The sequence below is a fragment of the Petromyzon marinus genome, unplaced genomic scaffold (genome assembly GCF_048934315.1).
Source record: "Petromyzon marinus isolate PM22_M1 ecotype Great Lakes invasive population unplaced genomic scaffold, UKy_Petmar_22M1.pri1.0 PM_Scaffold_37, whole genome shotgun sequence".
In the NCBI taxonomy this organism is placed as follows: Eukaryota; Metazoa; Chordata; class Hyperoartia; order Petromyzontiformes; family Petromyzontidae; genus Petromyzon; species Petromyzon marinus.
The window spans coordinates 78,802-104,198 of NW_027423357.1; the positions used below are offsets into that span (position 1 = coordinate 78,802).

The following is a 25,397-nucleotide window of genomic DNA, read 5'->3' on the forward strand; positions in this document are numbered from 1 at the left end:
ACCAATCCAACCTACCCACCCACAACCCAACCTACCCACTCACGCACCCACCCATCCATCTTCCCACCCACCTTCCCACCTAACCACCTTCCCACCCGCCCACCCACCCACCTACCCACCCACCCAACCCACCCACCTTCCCACCGACCTTCCTTCCCCCCCAAACTACCCACCCACCTACCCACCCACCCACCCACCTACCCACCCACCCAGCTACCCACCCACCTACCCACCCACCTACCCACGCTCCCCCACTCTACCCACTCACCCACCTAAACTTCCCACCCACCCAACCTACCCACCCCCCCACCCAACCCACCCAACCTACCCACCCACCCACCCAACCTACCCACTCACCTACCCACCCACTCACCTACCCAACCTACCCACCCAACCTACCCACCCACCCATCCTACCAACTCACCTACCCACCAACCTACACACCCAACCTACCCACCTACCCACCCACTCACCTACCCACCCACCCAACCTACCCACCCAACCTACCCACCCACCCAACCTACCCACCCACCCAACCGACCCACCCACCTATCCACCCACGCACCCACCAACCTACCCACCATACCCACCCAACCTACCCACCCCCCCACCCCCATACCACCCCCCCTCCGTGTTTACCACAGGTTCGCAATGGCCAGCTCCCATCATCACCACCATCACCTCCATCGCGTCCTCCTCCTCCTCCCCGTACTCCTCTTTGGCGGAGTGCGGTGCGGCGATGGTGATGGCGTTGGCGATGGCGGTGGTGACGGCGGTGACGGCGGTGACGGCGGTGGCGGAGGATCGAGGGGGCCCCAGGTGGTGTGGGCCGTGAACGCAGGAGGGGGCGCCCACACGGACTCACAGGGAATACGCTACCAGGCTGACCCCCTGGACGGAAAGGTGGGGACAGGTGAGTGGGGCGGGTGGGTGGGTGGGTGGGTGGGTGGGTGAGTGGGTGGGTGAGTGGGTGGGTGAGTGGGGTGAGTGGGGTGAGTGGGGTGAGTGGGTGGGTGGGTGGGTGAGTGGGGTGAGTGGGTGAGTGGGTGAGTGGGGTGGGTGGGTGGGTGAGAGGGTGGGTGAGTGGGGTGAGTGGGTGGGTGAGTGGGTGGGTGAGTGGGGTGAGTGGGGTGAGTGGGTGAGTGAGTGGGTGAGTGGGTGAGTGGGGTGAGTGGGTGAGTGGGTGAGTGGGGTGGGTGGGTGGGTGAGAGGGTGGGTGAGTGGGGTGAGTGGGTGGGTGAGTGGGTGGGTGAGTGGGGTGAGTGGGGTGAGTGGGGTGAGTGGGGTGAGTGGGTGAGTGGGTGGGTGAGTGGGGTGAGTGGGGTGAGTGGGTGAGTGGGTGAGGGGTGGGGTGGGTGAGTGGGTGGGTGAGTGGGTGGGTGAGTGGGGTGAGTGGGGTGAGTGGGTGAGTGGGTGAGGGGTGGGGTGGGTGGGTGAGTGGGTGAGTGGGTGAGTGGGGTGGGTGGGGTGGGTGAGTGGGTGGGCTGGGTGAGTAGGTGAGTGGGTGGGTGGGTGCGTGGGTGGGTGGGTGCGTGGGTGGGTGAGTGGGTGGGTGAGTGGGTGGGTGAGTGACTGAGTGGGTGAGTGGGTGGGTGGGTGGGGTTGGTGGATTAATCAGTGATTGAGTGGGTGAGTGAGTTAATGAATGAGTGTGTGAATCAACGAATGAGCGAGCGATTGAGTGGGCGAATTGATGATCGAATGAGAGTTAATGAGAGTGTGAGTGAGTGAGTGAATTAATAATGAATGAATGAGCGAGCGAGTTGGCACCTCCCCTCTCTCCCCCACCTTACTCCACCCCCCCCCACCACAGCGTCTGACTACGGCCGCCGCCTTCCCATCGCTCGAGTCTCGGCCCAGGACCAGGAGCTGTACCAGACGGAGCGGTGGGCGGACTCCTCCTTCTCCTACACCGTGCCGCTGGCCCGCGACGGCCACTACGTCCTCGTGCTCAAGTTCGCCGAGGTCTACTTCCTCCACTCGCAGGCCAAGGTGACGGGGGGAGGGAGGTGCCCCGGGAGGCCCGCGGGGCTTTGTCGCCCGTCGTAGCCGCCGCTCGTTACTGACGGCGATTGCCCCGGCGGCCTGCTGGAGGTCGCTGGCTGGGAGGCGTTCACTGCCTCGCCTGGCACGCAGGGAGTCGTGGGTTCCATCCTCACCCTACCTGCACAGGCGTTTGACGTGCGTGTACCACCCTACAGGTGTTTGACGTGAGTGTGAACGGCCACCCTACAGGTGTTTGACGTGAGTGTGCCACCCTACAGGTGTTTGACGTGAGTGTGCCACCCTACAGGTGTTTGACGTGAGTGTACCACCCTACAGGTGTTTGACGTGAGTGTGCCACCCTACAGGTGTTTGACGTGAGTGTACCACCCTACAGGTGTTTGACGTGAGTGTGCCACCCTACAGGTGTTTGACGTGAGTGTGCCACCCTACAGGTGTTTGACGTGAGTGTACCACCCTACAGCTGTTTGACGTGAGTGTACCACCCTGCAGGTGTTTGACGTGAGTGTACCACCCTACAGGTGTTTGACGTGAGTGTACCACCCTACAGGTGTTTGACGTGAGTGTACCACCCTACAGGTGTTTGACGTGAGTGTACCACCCTACAGGTGTTTGACGTGAGTGTGCCACCCTACAGGTGTTTGACGTGAGTGTACCACCCTACAGGTGTTTGACGTGAGTGTACCACCCTACAGGTGTTTGACGTGAGTGTACCACCCTACAGGTGTTTGACGTGAGTGTACCACCCTACAGGTGTTTGACGTGGGTGTGCCACCCTACAGGTGTTTGACGTGAGTGTACCACCCTACAGGTGTTTGACGTGAGTGTACCACCCTACAGGTGTTTGACGTGGGTGTGCCACCCTACAGGTGTTTGACGTGAGTGTACCACCCTACAGGTGTTTGACGTGCGTGTACCACCCACCAGGTGTTTGACGTGCGTGTACCACCCTACAGGTGTTTGACGTGCGTGTACCACCCTACAGGTGTTTGACGTGAGTGTACCACCCACCAGGTGTTTGACGTGAGTGTACCACCCTACAGGTGTTTGACGTGAGTGTACCACCCTACAGGTGTTTGACGTGAGTGTACCACCCTACAGGTGTTTGACGTGAGTGTACCACCCTACAGGTGTTTGACGTGAGTGTACCACCCTACAGGTGTTTGACGTGAGTGTACCACCCACCAGGTGTTTGACGTGTGTGTACCACCCTGCAGGTGTTTGACGTGAGTGTACCACCCTACAGGTGTTTGACGTGAGTGTACCACCCTACAGGTGTTTGACGTGAGTGTACCACCCACCAGGTGTTTGACGTGAGTGTACCACCCTACAGGTGTTTGACGTGAGTGTACCACCCACCAGGTGTTTGACGTGAGTGTACCACCCTACAGGTGTTTGACGTGAGTGTACCACCCACCAGGTGTTTGACGTGAGTGTACCACCCTACAGGTGTTTGACGTGAGTGTACCACCCTACAGGTGTTTGACGTGAGTGTACCACCCTACAGGTGTTTGACGTGAGTGTACCACCCTACAGGTGTTTGACGTGAGTGTACCACCCTACAGGTGTTTGACGTGAGTGTACCACCCTACAGGTGTTTGACGTGAGTGTACCACCCTACAGGTGTTTGACGTGAGTGTACCACCCACCAGGTGTTTGACGTGTGTGTACCACCCTGCAGGTGTTTGACGTGAGTGTACCACCCTACAGGTGTTTGACGTGAGTGTACCACCCTACAGGTGTTTGACGTGAGTGTACCACCCACCAGGTGTTTGACGTGAGTGTACCACCCTACAGGTGTTTGACGTGAGTGTACCACCCTACAGGTGTTTGACGTGAGTGTACCACCCACCAGGTGTTTGACGTGAGTGTACCACCCTACAGGTGTTTGACGTGAGTGTACCACCCACCAGGTGTTTGACGTGAGTGTACCACCCTACAGGTGTTTGACGTGAGTGTACCACCCTACAGGTGTTTGACGTGAGTGTACCACCCTACAGGTGTTTGACGTGAGTGTACCACCCTACAGGTGTTTGACGTGAGTGTACCACCCTACAGGTGTTTGACGTGAGTGTACCACCCTACAGGTGTTTGACGTGAGTGTACCACCCTACAGGTGTTTGACGTGAGTGTACCACCCACCAGGTGTTTGACGTGTGTGTACCACCCTGCAGGTGTTTGACGTGAGTGTACCACCCTACAGGTGTTTGACGTGAGTGTACCACCCTACAGGTGTTTGACGTGAGTGTACCACCCACCAGGTGTTTGACGTGAGTGTACCACCCTACAGGTGTTTGACGTGAGTGTACCACCCTACAGGTGTTTGACGTGAGTGTACCACCCACCAGGTGTTTGACGTGAGTGTACCACCCTACAGGTGTTTGACGTGAGTGTACCACCCTACAGGTGTTTGACGTGAGTGTACCACCCTACAGGTGTTTGACGTGAGTGTACCACCCTACAGGTGTTTGACGTGAGTGTACCACCCTACAGGTGTTTGACGTGAGTGTACCACCCACCAGGTGTTTGACGTGAGTGTACCACCCTACAGGTGATTGACGTGAGTGTACCACCCTACAGGTGTTTGACGTGAGTGTACCACCCTACAGGTGTTTGACGTGCGTGTGAACGGCCACGCGGTGCTCACGGGGCTGGACATCTACGAGCGCGTGGGGCACAGCGCTGCCCACGACGTGGCCGTTGCCTTCTCGCTGCTGCGTGGGAAGCTGTCGGTGGCCGGGGAGGCCTCCACCTACCAGGGCCTGCTCACCGTGGAGTTCGTCAAGGTGAGGGGTGGGTGGGGGGGACGGTCCTCACCACCCACTCACCACCCACTCACCACCCACTCACCACCCACTCACCACCCACTCACCACCCGCTCGCTTGCTCGCTCACTCACCAGCACCTGTGTCTATACCTTTGTGTTAATCTCTCACCGTGTCTCTCTCTCTGTCTCCCCGTGTCTCTGTCTCCCCGTGTCTCTCTCTCCCCGTGTCTCCCTCTCCCCGTGTCTCTCACTCCCCGTGTCTCTCTCTCCCCGTGTCTCTCACTCCCCGTGTCTCTCTCTCCCCGTGTCGCTCTCTCCCCGTGTCTCTCTCTCCCCGTGTCTCTCTCTCCCCGTGTCTCTCTCTCCCCGTGTCTCTCTCTCCCCGTGTCTCTCTCTCCCCGTGTCTCTCTCTTCCCGTGTCTCTCTTCCCGTGTCTCTCTCCCCGTGTTTCTCACTCCCCGTGTCTCTCTCTCCCCGTGTCTCTCTCTCCCCGTGTCTCTCACTTCCCGTGTCTCATTCCCGTGTCTCACTCCCCGTGTCTCTCTCACTCCCCGTGTCTTTCTCTCCCCGTGTCTTTCTCTCCCCGTGTCTTTCTCTCCCCGTGTCTCTCTCTCTCCGTGTCTCTCTCTCCCCGTGTCTCTCCCCATGCGTCTCTCTCTCTCTCCTCGTGTCTTTCTGTCTCTCTCCCCGTGTCTCTCTCTCCCTGTGTCTCTCTTTCTCCTCGTGTGTCTCTCACTCCCCGTGTCTCTCACTCCCCGTGTCTCTCTCCCCGTGTCTCTCTCTCACTTCCCGTGTCTCTCTCTCACATCCCGTGTCTCTCCCCGTGTCTCTCTGTACCCGTGTCTCTCTCTCTCCTCGTGTGTCTCTCTCTCCACATGTCTCTCTCTCCTCGTGTCTCTCTCCCCGTGTCTCTCTCTCCCCGTGTCTCTCTCTCACATCCCGTGTCTCTCCCCGTGCCACTCTCCCCGTGTCTCTCTCTCTCCCCGTGTCTCTCTCTCCCCGTGTCTCTCGCTCCTCCCGTGTCTCTCTCTCCCCATGTCTCTCTCCCCATGTCTCTCTCCCCGTGTCTCTCTCTCTCCTCGTGTGTCTCTCTCTCCTCGTGTCTCTCTCCCCGTGTCTCTCTCCCCGTGTCTGTCTCTCACATCCCGTGTCTCTCCCCGTGTCTCTCTCCCCGTGTCTCTCTCTCCCCCCGTGTCTCTCTCTCCCCATGTCTCTCTCCCCGTCTCTCTCCCCGTGTCTCTCCCCGTGTCTCTCTCTCTCCCCGTGTCTCTCCCCGTGTCTCTCTCTCTCCCCGTGTCTTTCACAGGGAGACTATGACAATCCAAAGATATGTGCTCTATACATCATCCGTGGCCAGCTTGAAGGTTCGTAGACTCACCTCACAGAGACCCACAGACTTACCTCACAGAGACCTATAGACTCACAACACACAGACCCATAGACTCACCACACAGAGACCCATAGACTCACCACGCAGAGACCCATAGACTCACCACGCAGAGACCCACAGACTCACCACGCAGAGACCCATAGACTCACCACGCAGACCCATAGACTCACCACACAGAGACCCATAGACTCACCACGCAGAGACCCATAGACTCACCACGCAGAGACCCATAGACTCACCACGCAGAGACCCATAGACTCACCACGCAGAGACCCATAGACTCACCACGCAGAGACACATAGACTCACCACGCAGAGACCCACAGACTCACCTCGCAGAGACCCACAGACTCACCACACAGAGACCCATAGACTCACCACACAGAGACCCACAGACTCACCTCACAGAGACCCATAGACTCACCTCACAGAGACCCATAGACTCACCACGCAGAGACCCACAGACTCACCACGCAGACCCATAGACTCACCTCACAGAGACCCACAGACTCACCACGCAGAGACCCACAGACTCACCACGCAGAGACCCACAGACTCACCACGCAGACCCATAGACTCACCATACAGAGACACATAGACTCACCACACAGAGACACAGACTCACCACGCAGAGACCCACAGACTCACCACGCAGAGACCCATAGACTCACCACACAGAGACCCATAGACTCACCACACAGAGACCCATAGACTCACCACGCAGAGACCCATAGACTCACCACGCAGAGACCCACAGACTCACCACGCAGACCCATAGACTCACCTCACAGAGACCCATAGACTCACCTCACAGAGACCCATAGACTCACCTCACAGAGACCCACAGACTCACCACGCAGAGACCCACAGACTCACCACGCAGACCCATAGACTCACCACACAGAGACACATAGACTCACCACACAGAGACACATAGACTCACCACGCAGAGACCACAGACTCACCACGCAGAGACCCATAGACTCACCTCACAGAGACCCACAGACTCACCACACAGAGACCCACAGACTCACCACGCAGAGACCCATAGACTCACCACTACACAGAGACCCATAGACTCACCACTACACAGAGCCACATAGACTCATCACACAGAGACCCATAGACTCACCACGCAGAGACCCATAGACAAACCTCACAGAGACCCATAGACTCACCACGCAGACCCACAGACTCACCTCACAGAGACCCACAGACTCACCACACAGAGACCCATAGACTCACCACACAGAGACACATAGACTCACCACACAGAGACCCATAGACTCACCACACAGAGAGACATAGACTCACCACGCAGACCCATAGACTCACCACGCAGACCGATAGACTCACCACGCAGAGACCCATAGACTCACCTCTCAGAGACCCACAGACTCACCTCGCAGAGACCCACAGACTCACCACACAGAGACCCATAGACTCACCTCACAGAGACCCATAGACTCAACACACAGAGACCCATAGACTCACCTCACAGAGACCCATAGACTCACCTCACAGAGACCCATAGACTCACCTCACAGAGACCCACAGACTCACCACACAGAGACCCATAGACTCACCACGCAGACCCATAGACTCACCACGCAGACCCATAGACTCACCATACAGAGACCCATAGACTCACCACGCAGACCCATAGACTCACCACGCAGACCCATAGACTCACCACACAGAGACCCATAGACTCACCACGCAGAGACCCATAGACTCACCACGCAGAGACCCATAGACTCACCACGCAGAGACCCATAGACTCACCACACAGAGACCCATAGACTCACCACGCAGAGACCCATAGACTCACCACGCAGAGACCCATAGACTCACCACGCAGAGACCCATAGACTCACCACGCAGACCCATAGACTCACCACACAGAGACCCATAGACTCACCACGCAGAGACCCATAGACTCACCACGCAGACCCATAGACTCACCACGCAGAGACCCATAGACTCACCACACAGACCCATAGACTCACCACACAGAGACCCATAGACTCACCACGCAGAGACCCATAGACTCACCACACAGAGACCCATAGACTCACCACGCAGAGACCCATAGACTCACCACGCAGACCCACAGACTCACCACGCAGACCCATAGACTCACCTCACAGAGACCCGTAGACTCACCACACAGAGACCCATAGACTCACCACACAGAGACCCATAGACTCACCACGCAGAGACCCATAGACTCACCACGCAGAGACCCATAGACTCACCACGCAGAAACCCATAGACTCACCACACAGAGACCCATAGACTCACCACGCAGAGACCCATAGACTCACCACGCAGAGACCCATAGACTCACCACACAGACCCATAGACTCACCACACAGAGACCCATAGACTCACCACGCAGAGACCCATAGACTCACCACGCAGACCCATAGACTCACCACGCAGATCTATAGACTCACCACGCAGAGACACATAGGCTCACCATGCAGAGAGTCATAGACTCACCACACAGAGACCCATAGACTCACCACGCAGAGCCCATAGACTCACCACGCAGACCCATAGACTTACCACACAGACCCATAGACTCACCACACAGAGACCCATAGATTCACCACACAGAGACCCATAGACTCACCACGCAGAGACCCACAGACTCACCACGCAGACCCATAGATTCACCACGCAGAGACACATAGACTCACCACGCAGAGACCCATAGACTCACCACGCAGACCCATAGACTCACCACGCAGATCTATAGACTCACCACGCAGAGCCCATAGACTCACCACGCAGAGACCCACAGACTCACCACGCAGACCCATAGATTCACCACGCAGAGACACATAGGCTCACCATGCAGAGAGTCATAGACTCTCTGCAATCCTAGCCACTGTGGTGTCAGAGTCAGGATCTAACCCACGACCTCTTCTATACCAGGCGAGGTAGTCAACATCTCCTAGCCACTGTGGTGTCAGGGTCAGGATCTAACCCACGACCTCCTGTAGACCAGGCGAGGTAGTCAACATCTCCTAGCCACTGTGGTTTCAGGGTCAGGATCTAACCCACGACCTCCTGTAGACCAGGCGAGGTAGTGAACATCTCCTAGCCACTGTGGTTTCAGGGTCAGGATCTAACCCACGACCTCCTGTATACCAGGCGAGGTAGTCAACATCTCCTAGCCACTGTGGTGTCAGGGTCAGGATCTAACCCACGACCTCCTGTAGACCAGGCGAGGTAGTCAACATCTCCTAGCCACTGTGGTGTCAGGGTCAGGATCTAACCCACGACCTCCTGTAGACCAGGCGAGGTAGTCAACATCTCCTAGCCACTGTGGTGTCAGGATCTAACCCACGACCTCCTGTATACCAGGCGAGGTAGTTAACATCTCCTAGCCACTGTGGTGTCAGGGTCAGGATCTAACCCACGACCTCCTGTAGACCAGGCGAGGTAGTCAACATCTAGCCACTGTGGTGTCAGGATCTAACCCACGACCTCCTGTAGACCAGGCGAGGTAGTCAATATTTCCTAGCCACTGTGGTGTCAGGATCTAACCCACGACCTCCTGTATACCAGGCGAGGTAGTCAACATCTCCTAGCCACTGTGGTATCAGGATCTAACCCACGACCTCCTGTAGACCAGACGAGGTAGTCAACATCTCCTAGCCACTGTGGTGTCAGGATCTAACCCACGACCTCCTGTAGACCAGGCGAGGTAGTCAACATCTCCTAGCCACTGTGGTATCAGGATCTAACCCACGACCTCCCGTATACCAGGCGAGGTAGTCAACATCTCCTAGCCACTGTGGTGTCAGGATCTAACCCACGACCTCCTGTAGACCAGGCGAGGTAGTCAACATCTCCTAGCCACTGTGGTGTCAGGATCTAACCCACGACCTCCTGTAGACCAGGCGAGGTAGTCAACATTTCCTAGCCACTGTGGTGTCAGGATCTAACCCACGACCTCCTGTAGACCAGGCGAGGTAGTCAATATTTCCTAGCCACTGTGGTGTCAGGATCTAACCCACGACCTCCTGTAGACCAGGCGAGGTAGTCAACATCTCCTAGCCACTGTGGTATCAGGATCTAACCCACGACCTCCTGTAGACCAGGCGAGGTAGTCAACATCTCCTAGCCACTGTGGTGTCAGGATCTAACCCACGACCTCCTGTAGACCAGGCGAGGTAGTCAACATCTCCTAGCCACTGTGGTGTCAGGATCTAACCCACGACCTCCTGTAGACCAGGCGAGGTAGTCAACATCTCCTAGCCACTGTGGTGTCAGGATCTAACCCACGACCTCCTGTAAACCAGGCGAGGTAGTTAACATCTCCTAGCCACTGTGGTGTCAGGATCTAACCCACGACCTCCTGTAAACCAGGCGAGGTAGTCAACATCTCCTAGCCACTGTGGTGTCAGGATCTAACCCACGACCTCCTGTAAACCAGGCGAGGTAGTTAACATCTCCTAGCCACTGTGGTGTTAGGGTCAGGATCTAACCCACGACCTCCTGTAGACCAGGCGAGGTAGTCAACATCTCCTAGCCACTGTGGTGTCAGGGTCAGGAGCTAACCCACGACCTCCTGTACACCAGGCGAGGTAGTCAACATCTCCTAGCCACTGTGGTGTCAGGATCTAACCCACGACCTCCTGTAGACCAGGCGAGGTAGTCAACATCTCCTAGCCACTGTGGTGTCAGGATCTAACCCACGGCCTCCTGTAGACCAGGCGAGGTAGTCAACATCTCCTAGCCACTGTGGGTGTCAGGATCTAACCCACGACCTCCTGTAGACCAGGCGAGGTAGTCAACATCTCCTAGCCACTGTGGTGTCAGGGTCAGGATCTAACCCACGACCTCCTGTAGACCAGGCGAGGTAGTCAACATCTCCTAGCCACTGTGGTGTCAGGGTCAGGATCTAACCCACGACCTCCTGTAGACCAGGCGAGGTAGTCAACATCTCCTAGCCACTGTGGTGTCAGGGTCAGGATCTAACCCACGACCTCCTGTAGACCAGGCGAGGTAGTCAACATCTCCTAGCCACTGTGGTGTCAGGATCTAACCCACGACCTCCTGTATACCAGGCGAGGTAGTTAACATCTCCTAGCCACTGTGGTGTCAGGGTCAGGATCTAACCCACGACCTCCTGTAGACCAGGCGAGGTAGTCAACATCTAGCCACTGTGGTGTCAGGATCTAACCCACGACCTCCTGTAGACCAGGCGAGGTAGTCAATATTTCCTAGCCACTGTGGTGTCAGGATCTAACCCACGACCTCCTGTATACCAGGCGAGGTAGTCAACATCTCCTAGCCACTGTGGTATCAGGATCTAACCCACGACCTCCTGTAGACCAGACGAGGTAGTCAACATCTCCTAGCCACTGTGGTGTCAGGATCTAACCCACGACCTCCTGTAGACCAGGCGAGGTAGTCAACATCTCCTAGCCACTGTGGTATCAGGATCTAACCCACGACCTCCCGTATACCAGGCGAGGTAGTCAACATCTCCTAGCCACTGTGGTGTCAGGATCTAACCCACGACCTCCTGTAGACCAGGCGAGGTAGTCAACATCTCCTAGCCACTGTGGTGTCAGGATCTAACCCACGACCTCCTGTAGACCAGGCGAGGTAGTCAACATTTCCTAGCCACTGTGGTGTCAGGATCTAACCCACGACCTCCTGTAGACCAGGCGAGGTAGTCAATATTTCCTAGCCACTGTGGTGTCAGGATCTAACCCACGACCTCCTGTAGACCAGGCGAGGTAGTCAACATCTCCTAGCCACTGTGGTATCAGGATCTAACCCACGACCTCCTGTAGACCAGGCGAGGTAGTCAACATCTCCTAGCCACTGTGGTGTCAGGATCTAACCCACGACCTCCTGTAGACCAGGCGAGGTAGTCAACATCTCCTAGCCACTGTGGTGTCAGGATCTAACCCACGACCTCCTGTAGACCAGGCGAGGTAGTCAACATCTCCTAGCCACTGTGGTGTCAGGATCTAACCCACGACCTCCTGTAAACCAGGCGAGGTAGTTAACATCTCCTAGCCACTGTGGTGTCAGGATCTAACCCACGACCTCCTGTAAACCAGGCGAGGTAGTCAACATCTCCTAGCCACTGTGGTGTCAGGATCTAACCCACGACCTCCTGTAAACCAGGCGAGGTAGTTAACATCTCCTAGCCACTGTGGTGTTAGGGTCAGGATCTAACCCACGACCTCCTGTAGACCAGGCGAGGTAGTCAACATCTCCTAGCCACTGTGGTGTCAGGGTCAGGAGCTAACCCACGACCTCCTGTACACCAGGCGAGGTAGTCAACATCTCCTAGCCACTGTGGTGTCAGGATCTAACCCACGACCTCCTGTAGACCAGGCGAGGTAGTCAACATCTCCTAGCCACTGTGGTGTCAGGATCTAACCCACGGCCTCCTGTAGACCAGGCGAGGTAGTCAACATCTCCTAGCCACTGTGGGTGTCAGGATCTAACCCACGACCTCCTGTAGACCAGGCGAGGTAGTCAACATCTCCTAGCCACTGTGGTGTCAGGGTCAGGATCTAACCCACGACCTCCTGTAGACCAGGCGAGGTAGTCAACATCTCCTAGCCACTGTGGTGTCAGGATCTAACCCACGACCTCCTGCATGCCAGGCGAGGTAGTCAACATCTCCTAGCCACTGTGGTGTCAGGATCTAACCCACGACCTCCTGTAGACCAGGCGAGGTAGTCAACATCTCCTAGCCACTGTGGTGTCAGGGTCAGGAGCTAACCCACGACCTCCTGTAGACCAGGCGAGGTAGTCAACATCTCCTAGCCACTGTGGTGTCAGGGTCAGGATCTAACCCACGACCTCCTGTAGACCAGGCGAGGTAGTTAACATCTCCTAGTCACTGTGGTGTTAGGGTCAGGATCTAACCCACGACCTCCTGTAGACCAGGCGAGGTTGTCAACATCTCCTAGCCACTGTGGTGTCAGGGTCAGGATCTAACCCACGACCTCCTGTAGACCAGGCGAGGTTGTCAACATCTCCTAGCCACTGTGGTGTCAGGGTCAGGATCTAACCCACGACCTCCTGTAGACCAGGCGAGGTAGTCAACATCTCCTAGCCACTGTGGTGTCAGGATCTAACCCACGACCTCCTGTAGACCAGGCGAGGTAGTTAACATCTCCTAGCCACTGTGGTGTCAGGATCTAACCCACGACCTCCTGTAGACCAGGCGAGGTAGTCAACATCTCCTAGCCACTGTGGTGTCAGGATCTAACCCACGACCTCCTGTAGACCAGGCGAGGTAGTCAACATCTCCTAGCCACTGTGGTGTCAGGATCTAACCCACGACCTCCTGTAGACCAGGCGAGGTAGTCAACATCTCCTAGCCACTGTGGTGTCAGGATCTAACCCACGACCTCCTGTACACCAGGCGAGGTAGTCAACATCTCCTAGCCACTGTGGTGTCAGGATCTAACCCACGACCTCCTGTAGACCAGGCGAGGTAGTCAACATCTCCTAGCCACTGTGGTGTCAGGGTCAGGATCTAACCCACGACCTCCTGTAGACCAGGCGAGGTAGTCAACATCTCCTAGCCACTGGTGTCAGGATCTAACCCACGACCTCCTGTAGACCAAGCGAGGTAGTCAACATCTCCTAGCCACTGTGGTGTCAGGATCTAACCCACGACCTCCTGTAGACCAGGCGAGGTAGTCAACATCTCCTAGCCACTGTGGTGTCAGGATCTAACCCACGACCTCCTGTAGACCAGGCGAGGTAGTTAACATCTCCTAGTCACTGTGGTGTTAGGGTCAGGATCTAACCCACGACCTCCTGTAGACCAGGCGAGGTAGTCAACATCTCCTAGCCACTGTGGTGTCAGGATCTAACCCACGACCTCCTGTAGACCAGGCGAGGTAGTCAACATCTCCTAGCCACTGTGGTGTCAGGATCTAACCCACGACCTCCTGTAGACCAGGCGAGGTAGTCAACATCTCCTAGCCACTGTGGTGTCAGGGTCAGGATCTAACCCACGACCTCCTGTAGACCAGGCGAGGTAGTCAACATCTCCTAGCCACTGTGGTGTCAGGATCTAACCCACGACCTCCTGTAGACCAGGCGAGGTAGTTAACATCTCCTAGTCACTGTGGTGTTAGGGTCAGGATCTAACCCACGACCTCCTGTAGACCAGGCGAGGTAGTCAACATCTCCTAGCCACTGTGGTGTCAGGATCTAACCCACGACCTCCTGTATACCAGGCGAGGTAGTCAACATCTCCTAGCCACTGTGGTGTCAGGATCTAACCCACGACCTCCTGTAGACCAGGCGAGGTAGTCAACATCTCCTAGCCACTGTGGTGTCAGGGTCAGGATCTAACCCACGACCTCCTGTAGACCAGGCGAGGTAGTCAACATCTCCTAGCCACTGGTGTCAGGATCTAACCCACGACCTCCTGTATACCAGGCGAGGTAGTCAACATCTCCTAGCCACTGTGGTGTCAGGGTCAGGATCTAACCCACGACCTCCTGTAGACCAGGCGAGGTAGTCAACATCTCCTAGCCACTGTGGTGTCAGGGTCAGGATCTAACCCACGACCTCCTGTAGACCAGGCGAGGTAGTCAACATCTCCTAGCCACTGTGGTGTCAGGATCTAACCCACGACCTCCTGTATACCAGGCGAGGTAGTCAACATCTCCTAGCCACTGTGGTGTCAGGGTCAGGATCTAACCCACGACCTCCTGTAGACCAGGCGAGGTAGTCAACATCTCCTAGCCACTGGTGTCAGGATCTAACCCACGACCTCCTGTATACCAGGCGAGGTAGTCAACATCTCCTAGCCACTGTGGTGTCAGGATCTAACCCACGACCTCCTGTAGACCAGGCGAGGTAGTCAACATCTCCTAGCCACTGTGGTGTCAGGATCTAACCCACGACCTCCTGTAGACCAGGCGAGGTAGTTAACATCTCCTAGTCACTGTGGTGTTATGGTCAGGATCTAACCCACGACCTCCTGTAGACCAGGCGAGGTAGTCAACATCTCCTAGCCACTGTGGTGTCAGGATCTAACCCACGACCTCCTGTATACCAGGCGAGGTAGTCAACATCTCCTAGCCACTGTGGTGTCAGGATCTAACCCACGACCTCCTGTAGACCAGGCGAGGTAGTCAACATCTCCTAGCCACTGTGGTGTCAGGGTCTGGATCTAACCCACGACCTCCTGTAGACCAGGCGAGGTAGTCAACATCTCCTAGCCACTGGTGTCAGGATCTAACCCACGACCTCCTGTATACCAGGCGAGGTAGTCAACATCTCCTAGCCACTGTGGTGTCAGGATCTAACCCACGACCTCCTGTAGACCAGGCGAGGTAGTCAACATCTCCTAGCCACTGTGGTGTCAGGATCTAACCCACGACCTCCTGTAGACCAGGCGAGGTAGTCAACATCTCCTAGCCACTGTGGTGTCAGGATCTAACCCACGACCTCCTGTAGACCAGGCGAGGTAGTCAACATCTCCTAGCCACTGTGGTGTCAGGATCTAACCCACGACCTCCTGTAGACCAGGCGAGGTAGTCAACATCTCCTAGCCACTGTGGTGTCAGGATCTAACCCACGGCCTCCTGTAGAACAGGCGAGGTAGTCAACATCTCCTAGCCACTGTGGTGTCAGGATCTAACCCACGACCTCCTGTAGACCAGGCGAGGTAGTCAACATCTCCTAGCCACTGTGGTGTCAGGGTCAGGATCTAACCCACGACCTCCTGTAGACCAGGCGAGGTAGTCAACATCTCCTAGCCACTGGTGTCAGGATCTAACCCACGACCTCCTGTATACCAGGCGAGGTAGTCAACATCTCCTAGCCACTGTGGTGTCAGGATCTAACCCACGACCTCCTGTAGACCAGGCGAGGTAGTCAACATCTCCTAGCCACTGTGGTGTCAGGATCTAACCCACGACCTCCTGTAGACCAGGCGAGGTAGTCAACATCTCCTAGCCACTGTGGTGTCAGGATCTAACCCACGACCTCCTGTAGACCAGGCGAGGTAGTCAACATCTCCTAGCCACTGTGGTGTCAGGATCTAACCCACGACCTCCTGTAGACCAGGCGAGGTAGTCAACATCTCCTAGCCACTGTGGTGTCAGAGTCAGGATCTAACCCACGACCTCCTGTAGACCAGGCGAGGTAGTCAACATCTCCTAGCCACTGTGGTGTCAGGATCTAACCCACGACCTCCTGTATACCAGGCGAGGTAGTCAACATCTCCTAGCCACTGTGGTGTCAGGATCTAACCCACGACCTCCTGTAGACCAGGCGAGGTAGTCAACATCTCCTAGCCACTGTGGTGTCAGGGTCAGGATCTAACCCACGACCTCCTGTAGACCAGGCGAGGTAGTCAACATCTCCTAGCCACTGGTGTCAGGATCTAACCCACGACCTCCTGTATACCAGGCGAGGTAGTCAACATCTCCTAGCCACTGTGGTGTCAGGATCTAACCCACGACCTCCTGTAGACCAGGCGAGGTAGTCAACATCTCCTAGCCACTGTGGTGTCAGGATCTAACCCACGACCTCCTGTAGACCAGGCGAGGTAGTCAACATCTCCTAGCCACTGTGGTGTCAGGATCTAACCCACGACCTCCTGTAGACCAGGCGAGGTAGTCAACATCTCCTAGCCACTGTGGTGTCAGGATCTAACCCACGACCTCCTGTATACCAGGCGAGGTAGTCAACATCTCCTAGCCACTGTGGTGTCAGGGTCAGGATCTAACCCACGACCTCCTGTAGACCAGGCGAGGTAGTCAACATCTCCTAGCCACTGGTGTCAGGATCTAACCCACGACCTCCTGTATACCAGGCGAGGTAGTCAACATCTCCTAGCCACTGTGGTGTCAGGATCTAACCCACGACCTCCTGTAGACCAGGCGAGGTAGTCAACATCTCCTAGCCACTGTGGTGTCAGGATCTAACCCACGACCTCCTGTAGACCAGGCGAGGTAGTTAACATCTCCTAGTCACTGTGGTGTTATGGTCAGGATCTAACCCACGACCTCCTGTAGACCAGGCGAGGTAGTCAACATCTCCTAGCCACTGTGGTGTCAGGATCTAACCCACGACCTCCTGTATACCAGGCGAGGTAGTCAACATCTCCTAGCCACTGTGGTGTCAGGATCTAACCCACGACCTCCTGTAGACCAGGCGAGGTAGTCAACATCTCCTAGCCACTGTGGTGTCAGGGTCAGGATCTAACCCACGACCTCCTGTAGACCAGGCGAGGTAGTCAACATCTCCTAGCCACTGGTGTCAGGATCTAACCCACGACCTCCTGTATACCAGGCGAGGTAGTCAACATCTCCTAGCCACTGTGGTGTCAGGATCTAACCCACGACCTCCTGTAGACCAGGCGAGGTAGTCAACATCTCCTAGCCACTGTGGTGTCAGGATCTAACCCACGACCTCCTGTAGACCAGGCGAGGTAGTCAACATCTCCTAGCCACTGTGGTGTCAGGATCTAACCCACGACCTCCTGTAGACCAGGCGAGGTAGTCAACATCTCCTAGCCACTGTGGTGTCAGGATCTAACCCACGACCTCCTGTAGACCAGGCGAGGTAGTCAACATCTCCTAGCCACTGTGGTGTCAGGATCTAACCCACGGCCTCCTGTAGAACAGGCGAGGTAGTCAACATCTCCTAGCCACTGTGGTGTCAGGATCTAACCCACGACCTCCTGTAGACCAGGCGAGGTAGTCAACATCTCCTAGCCACTGTGGTGTCAGGGTCAGGATCTAACCCACGACCTCCTGTAGACCAGGCGAGGTAGTCAACATCTCCTAGCCACTGGTGTCAGGATCTAACCCACGACCTCCTGTATACCAGGCGAGGTAGTCAACATCTCCTAGCCACTGTGGTGTCAGGATCTAACCCACGACCTCCTGTAGACCAGGCGAGGTAGTCAACATCTCCTAGCCACTGTGGTGTCAGGATCTAACCCACGACCTCCTGTAGACCAGGCGAGGTAGTCAACATCTCCTAGCCACTGTGGTGTCAGGATCTAACCCACGACCTCCTGTAGACCAGGCGAGGTAGTCAACATCTCCTAGCCACTGTGGTGTCAGGATCTAACCCACGACCTCCTGTAGACCAGGCGAGGTAGTCAACATCTCCTAGCCACTGTGGTGTCAGAGTCAGGATCTAACCCACGACCTCCTGTAGACCAGGCGAGGTAGTCAACATCTCCTAGCCACTGTGGTGTCAGGATCTAACCCACGACCTCCTGTAGACCAGGCGAGGTAGTCAACATCTCCTAGCCACTGTGGTGTCAGGATCTAACCCACGACCTCCTGTAGACCAGGCGAGGTAGTCAACATCTCCTAGCCACTGTGGTGTCAGGGTCAGGATCTAACCCACGACCTCCTGTAGACCAGGCGAGGTAGTCAACATCTCCTAGCCACTGTGGTGTCAGGGTCAGGATCTAACCCACGACCTCCTGTAGACCAGGCGAGGTAGTCAACATCTCCTAGCCACTGTGGTGTCAGGGTCAGGATCTAACCCACGACCTCCTGTATACCAGGCGAGGTAGTCAACATCTCCTAGCCACTGTGGTGTCAGGATCTAACCCACGACCTCCTGTAGACCAGGCGAGGTAGTCAACATCTCCTAGCCACTGTGGTGTCAGGATCTAACCCACGACCTCCTGTAAACCAGGCGAGGTAGTCAACATCTCCTAGCCACTGTGGTGTCAGGATCTAACCCACGACCTCCTGTATACCAGGCAAGGTAGTCAACATCTCCTAGCCACTGTGGTGTCAGGATCTAACCCACGACCTCCTGTAAACCAGGCGAGGTAGTCAACATCTCCTAGCCACTGTGGTGTCAGGGTCAGGATCTAACCCACGACCTCCTGTATACCAGGCGAGGTAGTCAACATCTCCTAGCCACTGTGGTGTCAGGATCTAACCCACGACCTCCTGTAAACCAGGCGAGGTAGTCAACATCTCCTAGCCACTGTGGTGTCAGGATCTAACCCACGACCTCCTGTAGACCAGGCGAGGTAGTCAACATCTCCTAGCCACTGTGGTGTCAGGATCTAACCCACGACCTCCTGTAAACCAGGCGAGGTAGTCAACATCTCCTAGCCACTGTGGTGTCAGGATCTAACCCACGACCTCCTGTATACCAGGCAAGGTAGTCAACATCTCCTAGCCACTGTGGTGTCAGGATCTAACCCACGACCTCCTGTAAACCAGGCGAGGTAGTCAACATCTCCTTCCTCGTCCCGCTGTGGATTTTCGGGTGTTGCCCCCCCCCCTGCCCCCCCCCAGACGTCCCGCAGCTCCCCCCACACCCCGGGCTGCGCCCCCCCTCAAAACCGAATGACGAGGACGCCGAAGAGGAGGAGGAAGAGGAGGAGGAGGAGGAAGAGGAGGAGGGGGAGGGGGGGGAAGAGGAGGGGGAGGCGGAGGAGCGCGAGGAGGAGGAGGGGGGAGCCGGGCGAGGAGAGGGGCAGGAGGCGGCGGTGGACGGCAGGAAATCCACGGCGGGGAGGAGGAAGAAGAGGGGCGGTGGGGAGGGGAAGGGGGAGGGGGGGCGAGGAGGTGGAGGAGGTGGAGGAGGTGGAGGAGGTGGAGGAGGAGGTGGAGGAGGTGACAGGCAGAGACTGAAGTCCGGGCCGCGTGTCCCGGACCCCTACGCAGCCGACAACTCCAGCCTCATGTTCCCCATCCTCGTCGCCTTCGGGGTCTTCATCCCCACGCTCTTCTGCCTCTGCAGGCTCTGATGGTGGTGGCGGAGGAGGTTGGCGGTGGTGGTGGTGGTGGTGGCGGTGATCATGGAGGTGAAGGGAGGAGGTGGTGGTGGTGGAGAGGGAGGAGGTGGTGGTGGCGGTGATCATGGAGGTGAAGGGAGGAGGTGGTGGTGGAGGTGGTGATGGTGGTGGAGAGGGAGGAGGTGGAGGTGGTGATGGTGGTGGAGAGGGAGGAGGTGGAGGTGGTGATCATGGAGGTGGAGGAAGGAGGTGGTGGTGATGGTGGTGGAGGAGGAGGAGAGGGAGGAGGTGGTGGGTTTTTAATTAAATGGGGCGAGTAACATCTTAGGCGCACCTCTTTGCAGCCTCTCCGTGGCTGGGATGATGGTGGTTGTTTATGGTGGTGATGGTGGTGACGATGATCTGTATATTATGATTACATAGGTAACACTGTGCGTGCGTGTGTGCGCGTGTAATTCGTACACAATCGTGTACACTGTGTGTGTGTGTACGTGCCAGTGTGTGTGTGTTCACAGATTGTGTGTGTACCTGTGTATGTGAATGTGTGTGCACGGATGTGTGTACACACCGCGTGTGTGTACCTGTGTGTGTCTGTGTACGCACCCTTTGTGTGTGTACCTGTGTGTGTAGGAGTGTGTGTGTGTAGGAGTCTGTGTGTGTGTGTGTGTGTAGGAGTCTGTGTGTGTGTGTAGGAGTCTGTGTGTGTGTGTGTGTGTAGGAGTCTGTGTGTGTGAGTGTGTAGGAGTCTGTGTGTGTGAGTGTGTAGGAGTCTGTGTGTGTGTGTGTAGGAGTGTGTGTGTGTGTGTGTAGGAGTCTGTGTGTGTGTGTAGGAGTCTGTGTGTGTGTGTGTAGGAGTCTGTGTGTGTGTGTGTGTAGGAGTCTGTGTGTGTGTGTGTAGGAGTCTGTGTGTGTGTGTAGGAGTCTGTGTGTGTGTGTAGGAGTCTGTGTGTGTGTGTAGGAGTCTGTGTGTGTGTAGGAGTCTGTGTGTGTGTGTGTAGGAGTGTGTGTGTGTGTAGGAGTCTGTGTGTGTGTGTGTAGGAGTCTGTGTGTGTGTGTGTGTGTAGGAGTCTGTGTGTGTGTGTAGGAGTCTGTGTGTGTGTGTAGGAGTCTGTGTGTGTGTAGGAGTCTGTGTGTGTGTGTGTAGGAGTGTGTGTGTGTGTAGGAGTCTGTGTGTGTGTGTGTAGGAGTCTGTGTGTGTGTGTGTGTAGGAGTCTGTGTGTGTGTGTAGGAGTCTGTGTGTGTGTGTGTAGGAGTCTGTGTGTGTGTGTAGGAGTCTGTGTGTGTGTGTGTGTAGGAGTGTGTGTGTGTGTGTAGGAGTGTGTGTGTAGGAGTGTGTGTGTGTGTGTGTAGGAGTCTGTGTGTGTGTAGGAGTCTGTGTGTGTGTGTGTGTAGGAGTGTGTGTGTGTGTGTAGGAGTGTGTGTGTGTGTGTAGGAGTGTGTGTGTGTGTGTAGGAGTCTGTGTGTGTGTGTGTAGGAGTCTGTGTGTGTGTGTGTGTAGGAGTCTGTGTGTGTGTGTAGGAGTCTGTGTGTGTGTGTGTAGGAGTCTGTGTGTGTGTGTGTAGGAGTCTGTGTGTGTAGGAGTCTGTGTGTGTGTGTAGGAGTCTGTGTGTGTGTAGGAGTCTGTGTGTGTGTGTAGGAGTGTGTGTGTGTGTGTAGAAGTCTGTGTGTGTGTGTAGGAGTCTGTGTGTGTGTGTGTGTAGGAGTGTGTGTGTGTGTAGGAGTGTGTGTGTGTGTGTAGGAGTCTGTGTGTGTGTGTAGGAGTCTGTGTGTGTGTGTAGGAGTCTGTGTGTGTGTGTAGGAGTCTGTGTGTGTAGGAGTCTGTGTGTGTGTGTGTGTAGGAGTCTGTGTGTGTGTGTAGGAGTCTGTGTGTGTGTGTGTAGGAGTCTGTGTGTGTGTGTGTGTAGGAGTCTGTGTGTGTGTGTAGGAGTGTGTGTGTGTGTAGGAGTCTGTGTGTGTGTGTAGGAGTGTGTGTGTGTGTGTAGGAGTGTGTGTGTGTGTGTGTAGGAGTGTGTGTGTGTGTGTAGGAGTGTGTGTGTGTGTGTAGGAGTGTGTGTGTGTGTGTGTAGGAGTCTGTGTGTGTGTGTAGGAGTCTGTGTGTGTGTGTAGGAGTCTGTGTGTGTGTAGGAGTCTGTGTGTGTGTAGGAGTCTGTGTGTGTGTGTAGGAGTCTGTGTGTGTGTGTAGGAGTCTGTGTGTGTGTGTAGGAGTGTGTGTGTGTGTAGGAGTCTGTGTGTGTGTGTGTAGGAGTCTGTGTGTGTGTAGGAGTGTGTGTGTGTGTAGGAGTCTGTGTGTGTGTGTAGGAGTCTGTGTGTGTGTAGGAGTGTGTGTGTGTGTAGGAGTGTGTGTGTGTGTGTAGGAGTGTGTGTGTGTGTAGGAGTGTGTGTGTGTGTGTAGGAGTCTGTGTGTGTGTAGGAGTGTGTGTGTGTGTAGGAGTGTGTGTGTGTGTAGGAGTGTGTGTGTGTGTAGGAGTCTGTGTGTGTGTGTAGGAGTGTGTGTGTGTGTAGGAGTGTGTGTGTGTGTGTAGGAGTCTGTGTGTGTGTAGGAGTGTGTGTGTGTGTAGGAGTCTGTGTGTGTCTGTGTGTGTAGGAGTCTGTGTGTGTCTGTGTGTGTAGGAGTCTGTGTGTGTCTGTGTGTGTAGGAGTCTGTGTGTGTGTGTAGGAGTGTGTGTGTGTGTGTAGGAGTCTGTGTGTGTGTAGGAGTCTGTGTGTGTGTGTAGGAGTCTGTGTGTGTGTGTGTAGGAGTGTGTGTGTGTAGGAGTGTGTGTGTGTGTGTGTAGGAGTGTGTGTGTGTGTAGGAGTGTGTGTGTGTGTGTAGGAGTGTGTGTGTGTGTGTGGGGAGCGGTGGTGTAGTGGTTTGCGCTGTGCAACGAACCCGGAGAATCGAGTTCGATTCCCACTCACGTCCACCGCCACCGATGGTAGCGATTATCTGAACCGGTCCTGGGCCTCCCCTCAGTCGATTCAGCCTCAAATAAGTACCTGGTGCGGTGTGTAGTCAACATCGTCACTGGGGAGACAAAGGCGGCCGGCCGTGATGCTGGCCACACACCCCCTTGTGTGGCACAGTGCCGGTAGCCTTCATAGGTGCTCGCTAACAACAGCACTTGTCCCAGCAGTCTGTGAAAGGCTATACAGGGGACCTTTGTGTACGTGTGTGTGTAAGAGAATACACCTGTGTGTGTACACACACCTATGTGTATGTGTGAGAGAACACACCTGTGTTTACCTGTAAACACTGGTGTGTGTGTGCACACCTGTGTGTACGTGTAGACACCTGTGTGTGTGTACACACCTGTGTTTACCTGTAAACACAGGTGTGTGTGTGTGTACGTGTAGACACCTGTGTGTACGTGTAGACACCTGTGTGTACGTGTAGACACCTTTGTGTACGTGTAGACACGTGTGTGTGTACACACGTGTTTACCTGTAAACACAGGTGTGTGTGTAAACACAGGTGTGTGTGTACACACCTGTGTGTGTGTACGTGTAGACACCTGTGTGTGTGTACACACCTGTGTGTGTGTACGTGTAGACACCTGTGTGTGTGTGTGTACACACCTGTGTGTACGTGTAGACACCTGTGTGTGTGTACACACCTGTGTGTGTGTACGTGTAGACACCTGTGTGTGTGTACACACCTGTGTGTGTGTACGTGTAGACACCTGTGTGTGTGTACACACCTGTGTGTGTGTACGTGTAGACACCTGTGTGTGTGTGTGTGAGAGTACCCGCGTAAGTACCTGGGTGTGAGTACTCGAATCAGAAGCGGCGGTGGTGGTGATGATTGGCGCGGGGAGTTAAATCAAAATGGTGAACGCGTTATATTGTGGCCTCTTGAGATTTGAGATTAAAATTTGTCCCTGGAGTGGCTCCCCCCGAGTCTCTCTCCCAGCACCTCTGGAGGGTTTTGCCCAGCCAGCACTGCGGTGTTCAGGTCGTGTTCGTCCACTCGTCTGACCCAAGCTGGTCCAGCATCTGATCACGCAGAGACCCGCAGACTCATCACAGAGAGGCCCACAGACTCACCACAGAGAGACCCAGAGACTCACCACAGAGAGACCCAGAGACTCATCACAGAGACCCACAGACTCATCACAGAGAGACCCACAGACTCATCACAGAGAGACCCAGAGACTCATCACAGAGACCCACAGACTCATCACAGAGAGACCCAAAGACTCGCCATACAGAAACCCACAGACTCACCATACAGAGACCCACAGACTCACCACAGAGACCCACAGACTCACCATACAGAGACCCACATACTCACCATACAGAGACCCACAGACTCGCCATACAGAGACCCACAGACTCACCACAGAGACCCAGAGACTCATCACAGAGACCCACAGACTCATCACAGAGAGACCCACAGACTCACCATACAGAGACCCACAGACTCACCATACAAAGACCCACAGACTCACCATACAGAGACCCACAGACTCACCATACAGAGACCCATAGACTCACCACACTGAGACCCACAGACTCACCATACAGAGACCCACAGACTCACCATACAGAGACCCCCAGACTCAACACATAGAGACCCAGAGACTCATCACAGAGAGACCCACAGACTCATCATAGAGAGACCCACAGACTAACCACACAGAGCCCCCAGACTCACCACATAGAGACCCACAGACTCACCATACAGAGACCCACAGACTCACCGCAGAGACCCACAGACTCACCATACAGAGACCCAGACTCATCACAGGGACCCACAGACTCATCACAGAGACCCACAGACTCACCATACAGAGACCCACAGACTCACCACAGAGACCCACAGACTCACCATACAGAGACCCACAGACTCATCACAGAGAGTACCCACAGACTCACCACACAGAGACCCACAGACTCACCATACAGAGACCCACAGACTCACCATACAGAGACCCCCAGACTCACCACATAGAGACCCACAGACTCACCATACAGAGACCCACAGACTCACCATACAGAGACCCACATACTCACCACAGAGACCCACAGACTCACCATACAGAGACCCACAGACTCATCACAGAGAGACCCACGGACTCACCACATAGAGACCCACAGACTCACCACAGAGAGACCCACAGACTCACCATACAGAGACCCACAGACTCACCACATAGAGACCCCCAGACTCACCATACAGAGACCAACAGACTCACCACAGAGAGACCCACAGACTCACCACACAGAGACCCACAGACTCACCATACAGAGACCCACAGACTCACCATACAGAGACCCACAGACTTACCATACAGAGACCCACAGACTCACCATACAGAGACCCACAGACTCATCACATAGAGACCGACAGACTCACCATACAGAGACCCACAGACTCACCATACAGAGACCCACAGACTCATCACATAGAGACCCACAGACTCACCATACAGAGACCCACAGACTCACCATACAGAGACCCACAGACTCACCATACAGAGACCCACAGACTCACCATACAGAGACCCACAGACTCAC

The 25,397-nt window shown here is 55.5% G+C and overlaps 1 protein-coding gene across 1 annotated transcript; it reads left to right on the top strand.

Annotated features, from left to right (window-relative positions):
• Window positions 1-644: 644 nt before the first annotated feature.
• LOC142923261 (malectin-B-like) lies at window positions 645-23,763 on the top strand. Its single transcript, XM_076064286.1, has 7 exons — window positions 645-913; window positions 1,814-1,992; window positions 4,614-4,790; window positions 6,078-6,135; window positions 19,459-19,694; window positions 19,758-23,260; window positions 23,353-23,763. The coding sequence occupies exons 1-6, from the start codon at window positions 652-654 to the stop codon at window positions 19,911-19,913; spliced, it is 1,068 nt and encodes a 355-aa protein (XP_075920401.1). The 5' UTR covers window positions 645-651; the 3' UTR covers window positions 19,914-23,260; window positions 23,353-23,763.
• Window positions 23,764-25,397: the final 1,634 nt, after the last annotated feature.